Source organism: Humulus lupulus, chromosome 9 (genome assembly GCF_963169125.1).
Source record: "Humulus lupulus chromosome 9, drHumLupu1.1, whole genome shotgun sequence".
NCBI lineage: Eukaryota > Viridiplantae > Streptophyta > Magnoliopsida > Rosales > Cannabaceae > Humulus > Humulus lupulus.
The window spans coordinates 12,239,601-12,245,794 of NC_084801.1; the positions used below are offsets into that span (position 1 = coordinate 12,239,601).

A 6,194-nucleotide genomic window follows, 5' to 3' on the forward strand; every position below is an offset into this window, starting at 1 on the left:
AATGTAAGTATTAAATATCTAGACTTGTATTTGTTAATAATATAAGTTTTATTATTATGTAAGGGTAGTTTAGTATTTTAGCCTCTCATTATTTTTGCTATATATTTTGTTGCTCTTGTACTCTTATTATCATCTCTTTTGACATAATGAAAACCTAGCCTCCCTTTTGATTCTCTCTCAAATCTCATTTGTCTATTTTGCAAAATTATCATAGTATCAGAGCAAATGCCATTTGTTCTGTTTATTTGGATTTCGATTGTTCGTCATGGCTGGCGCAAAAGATGATTCGCTTCAGTCCATCAATGTGCAATTGAATGGGCAGAATTATTCGTATTGGCATTATGTTATGAAAAAATTTCTGAAAGGAAAACGTATGTGGGGTTATGTTTCTGGAACTTCCACGAAACCGAAGAACGATAAGGATGACAGCTTTGCAGAACAGTTGAATCTTTGGGATGCCAACAATTCGAAAATCATCACTTGGATCAACAACTCGGTTCAACAATCAATCGGTATCCAATTGGCGAAATATGAGACAGCGAAGGAAGTTTGGGAGCACTTGGAAAGGCTGTATACACAATCTAATTTCGCAAAGCAGTATCAGTTGGAGATTGACATTCGGGCCCTTCAACAGAATAGCATGAACGTTCAGGACTTTTATTCTGCTATGTCTAATCTGTGGGATCAGCTTGCTTTGACTGAATCAGCGAAGTTACAGGCATTTGCCCCTTACATTGCTCGGAGAGACGCACAACGTCTGGTTCAGTTTTTGATGGCTCTTCGAGATGAGTTTAAAGGTCTTCGTGGAACAATCCTGCATCGCAGTCCTCTTCCGTCGGTTGATTCGGTGGTTAATGAGTTGTTAGCCGAAGAGATTCGCTTGAAGTCTCGTGTTCATAGGGGGGGGCGGAAAAGTGGATTCTTCCTTCTCCGAATCCCTCTGTCTTTGCAGTTCCTCATCGGCCAGCCTCCAACAATAAACACAAGACTCAAGCCAAGGTTGGCTATGACGAATGCAGTTTTTGCAAGAAAAAGGGACACTGGAAGGCTCAATGTCCCAAACTGTTGAACAGGGCGCAATCACCAAATCAGTCTCCTCACTGGAAATCTGGCAACCAACCTCATCGACCTCTTCACTCTATGTCTTCGAACACGGCAGCTATTGTTCCACCTGCAGATTCTGGAAGCACTCCTAGTACCTCTATTGCTACACTCACAGAGCAGTTTCAGAAGTTCATTGCCTCGTAGCCACACGCCATGTCAGCCTCCTCACACATAGGTTTGCCTTCTAGTAGTACACCAGGTATATCTTCCTCTATATGGGTCCTTGATTCTGGAGCTTCACATCATATGTCACCTAATTCCAATTCCTTCTTGTCCATTAAATTAGCACCCACTGTATCTATCATGACCTCTGATGGCACTCCCATACCATTAGCAGGGATTGGCTCGATTTGCACTCCAAAAATGTCATTCTCTTATGTATATCATATTCCAAATCTTACTTTGAATCTTGTCTCTGTTGGTCAATTATGTGACTCTGGTTTCTCAGTTATTTTCTCTAATTCTTGTTGTTATGTGCAGGATCCTCATTCCAAGAAGCTGATTGGGACAGGCCGTAGGCAGGGGGGCTTTACATTTTAGATGAGCTGAGAGTTCCTGATGTTGCAGCTTCTAGTGTCGATTTGTCTTCATTTCGTTTAAGTTCTTCTTTGTCTAGTTTTTATTTATGGCATTCTCGTCTTGGACATGTATCTGGTTCACGTTTAAAGTACTTAGCTTCCACATGAGCATTAGGAAAGTTACAAACCCATGATATTTCAGATTGTTGTGGTTGCAAATTGGCAAAATTTTCTACTTTACCTTTTTATAAGAGTGTTTCTGTTTCTCTTGCACCTTTTGATTTGATTCACTCTGATGTGTGGGGGCCATCGCCCGTTCTAACAAAAGGTGGATCACGTTACTATGTCTCTTTTATTGATGATTATACTCGTTTTTGTTGGGTCTATCTTATTGTAACGCCCTGGTTACCCCAGAACAGTTACGGTGAACCAGAAATTTGACTCATTGCCTGAGTCCTTTGGTTAAAAATGTGTTCTAAGTGTTATTGACAGGTTAAGGTGAAAACCAATAAAAAGGAAAGGATATTTTTTATTTGATACATAAAATTGTTCATGGGCCCACAAGAACATTTACAAATTATTTACAACTCAAAAAGGTCATTACTGTTCCAAAATTTCAAACCCCGCTGACCTAAGCGGCAAAACGGCAAAAATAGGGTAAACCCCCTAGTTTCTCTGAGAACTCCTTGGCCGTGGTGGTCAAGCGGCCGTGTAGGTACACATCACCACCTAAGCTCTCCACTCAAGGTTGGGTGAGCTTTTCTTTCCCTTTACCTGCACCACATAGCACCCATGAGCCAAAGCCCAGCAAGAAAACATAGCATTATATGTAAACATCATCAAATGATTATCATTATAATCACACAAAGCTCATAGCTTCCACACAAATGAGTGAATATCACTTGAGGTTCTGGTAAACCATACTGAGTGACTGACAAGCAAGTCACTAATTCAAATGGAAGAGTGGCTACTAGGTAAGCCACTAGCCTTCAACAGGTTATGGTAAACCATACTAGGTGACTAACAAGCAGGTCACTAATTCAAATGGAAGAGTGGCTGCTAGATAAGCCACTAGCCTTCAAGCGCTTATAATATTCATCGAACTTGAGGTCGGTCCGGCATTAATGCTCTTTGAGTCATTCAATGCAGATAGTCGATTAGATCTAATCTTTATTGGCTTGCGTTGAACACTCTAAGGCCGTCCTGACTAATGAGTCAGCGCAATGTGACCAATGCCCAATACCACTACCGAACCTGACTAATGAGTCACAGCTTCACAGTTGATACTAGCACCTTTGCCAAATCTGACTAATGAGTCAGTACCATGCTCAAGTAAGCAATATTTTCTAAGTATTCCACAATCAATTCATGTCCACATTTATACAGCCAACATGCCTCATGAATAGCCATGCATGTCACATTTGGGGTGCAGTTTTCTTAACTCTGGTTCGAGCGAGAAATAATAATAAGAACGACTCCTGAGAACGACCGACCTTTGATTCCTTAGCAGTCACCTAATCACAACCAATTATAACCTCAATTAATGAGAATCAACATGGATAGGGTTTTAACCTAAGCACCACTCTCGGGACCTTGAAACATGCCCACACGGTGAGTAGATTCGATCCCGGGCCTAAAGGATTGAAACCCCAAGCCAAAAATCCTTAAAAACACTCAAAACGGGACTTTTGGAGGAACAAAGCAGCGCTACAACGCTCAACCCCTAGCGCCCCAGCGCTATACTCAGAACCCCCAACATGCCCATCTGCCTCTTGAGTAGCGTTGTAGCGCCCTAAGGTGGGCGCTATAGCGCTACCTCCAGCACTGAAATGCCCTGAAACGCCCTTCTTCATCTCCTTCGATATCCACCTGATTCCAAAGCTTCCAAAACCCATTTTTGATGCCAAATGAACCCAAAAACCATCCTAACATACCCCAAACATTCCAACCATAGGAACCCTAGCCAAAACTCCCATCAAAACCAAAATCTCAGCCTAGAAATCACAGCTGCAAAACAAAGCTAAAACAGAGCAAACCAAGGAATTCTATGGTTAGAAACTTACCCAAAGCTCAGCTTATGAAGCCCTTCAATGGAGGAACACACTCCCAAACTCCCAAGGCTTGCTTCCCAAGCTTGAATCCTCAAGATTGATTCAAAAATCACAAAGAAAACTGAGAAGAAGATGATACGGGAAAGCTCTCAAACGTGCTCTGTTTTTCTACCTCAACCTCAGCCAAAAATGGCTTATATCTATCCTAGGGGTGAAATGACTATTTTACTCCTAGGTCAATTTAAAGTTTCTAAAGGCTCCCAAGGGCATATATGGTATTTTCCACCTATCTCGTTAATCATGATTAACGCTCTCCAATTCCCGCTATTCTCGATATTCTCAAACACCAATAATTCACATCCCGTTACCCTTTAATACCCGGTAACGCTCTAATCATTAAGATCACCCCGAGACTCAACCCGAGGCCCGATCTTAAACTTGTTGTGACTAAACTGCTAATCATTATTCCAAGATCGTCTCATGTCGAATGGCTCGAACAAACCCACATTATAATGTGGTCTCAACATATATCACCAACATGCATACAAATATACAATTTTACCCTTAACGGGTCAAATTACCATCACACCCCTGTAATTAAAAATGTGGACCCACATGCATACATTTAACATCATATTATAATATAATTCACGTATACATGCATAATATCATTTAATGGCTTAATTAAACAAGTATGGCCCTCCTGGCCTACTATTCCCGCCATTAAACCATAACAGAGAATTCAGGGCATTACACTTATGAAACATCGTTCTGATTTCCTCGCGATTTATCATATGTTTCGTGCTTTTGTTAAAACTCAACATAATGATGTTATCAAATGTTTTCGATGTGATCTAGGTGGTGAATATACCTCCAATCGTTTCTCTGAATTGCTTGCTTTAGATGGTACCTTACATCAAACCTCTTGTACCGATACAGCAGAGCAAAATGGGGTTGCCGAAAGAAAACATAGACACATTGTTGAAACTGCTCGTTCTCTCTTATTGTCTGCTTATGTTCCTAGTGAGTTCTGGGGGGAAGCCATTCTGACTGCAGTTCATTCTATCAATAGAATTCCGTCATCTGTCACTTCAGGTCTGTCTCCCTTTGAAAAACTTTATGGTCACGCTCCTGATTATTCTTCATTGAGAGTCTTTGGTTCCACATGTTTTGTTCTCCGTCCTCATGTTGAACGTAGTAAGCTTACTTCTCGTTCTGCTCTTTGTGTATTTCTTAGTTATGGTGAAGGTCAAAAAGGATATCGATGTTATGATCCTGTTAGTCAAAAACTCTATGTTTCTCGTCATGTTGTGTTTCTTGAGCATATACCTTTCTACTCTATTCCATCGGACACCCCCAATCTACACAAATCTAATCTCACTTGTATTGATCCATTTGATTCTTGTACTGTTGATACTCTTAACTCTACAGATGTAGGTTCTCAGCCTGTCGAAGTCCCTTCTGTCCCTACTACTACCCAAGATGCTTCTAAGATTGTGGATCCTGCTCCTCCTCCTCGCTACCCTCAAAGAATTCGTAAGTCCACACAGTTACCTGATTTTGTCTACTCCACTTATTCTGATTCTTTCTCTTCTTTTTTGAATTTTATTCACCAACTCTCTAAGCCCTCTTCCTATAAAGAGGCTATTCTTGACCCTCTTTGGCAGCAGGCAATGGCTGAAGAACTCTCTGCGTTGTACAAGACAGGTACTTGGGATATTGTTCCTCTTCCTGTGGGGAAGCGTGCTATTGGTACCCGTTGGGTTTACAAGATCAAGACTAAGTCTGATGGGTCAGTAGAGCGGTACAAAGCTCTTTGACTACATTTAAGTTTGCCACTAAAATACTCTAGGGAAGCTATATATTTTTAATTAGCTATTCTTACTGCCAATTTTTGTTTTTTTTAATATTAAAATATACTCCTCTTATGAAATAGACTCGTTTTTAGTTATCATTTTCAATTTTTATAGGGAAAAAAAAAGTCTTCGCTATGATGAGCTCAAAATTCTTGTTCACTAATGGTGCCTCCTATGTTTGGGATCCAAGAAAATGGTGCTCATTTGGCTGTGGTGGGTCCTGGGAGGGAAGCTGCATCTGCAAAGTACTCTAATTGGGTAAGGTTAGTTCACTAGATTTCAGGATTCTCATCTTAATAGCTGAACTTTTTTTTTTTTGGCAAAAGTGACATGTTTTATGTTATATTTTGGGGCATGTTATTGTTCAGTTAAAGGTAAAAGGGTTTGAAATACAAAGAGAATTCCCATTACTAATGGAATAGTATTCTAATTTGTAATTAAGGCCTTTATATTGCTTCATAATTTACTGTCATATGGGAATTGTGTTGTTCTCTTTACAGGGTGAGAAAGTCTTTGGAGAAACTAAAACCTCACTCGGCAACTGACCTTTTGTTGTCAAATGACGGCAATCGGCTTCTTGAAGGAAGTGTAACTAATTTCTTTCTTGTCTGTCACAAGGTGAATGATCAAGACGTAAGATTTTCTGGTTGTGTTATGCTTCAATG

The 6,194-nt window shown here is 40.3% G+C and overlaps 1 protein-coding gene across 1 annotated transcript; it reads left to right on the forward strand.

Annotated features, from left to right (window-relative positions):
* Positions 1–265: 265 nt before the first annotated feature.
* LOC133799432 (uncharacterized) lies at positions 266–1,069 on the forward strand. The gene has a single exon (XM_062237449.1). It carries the CDS (start codon positions 266–268, stop codon positions 1,067–1,069), a length of 804 nt encoding a protein of 267 aa, XP_062093433.1.
* Positions 1,070–6,194: the final 5,125 nt, after the last annotated feature.

Coding starts and splice junctions, on each gene's coding strand:
- LOC133799432 (XM_062237449.1), top strand. CDS start 266: ATGGCTGGCGCAAAAGATGATTCGCTTCAGTCCATCAATGTGCAATTG.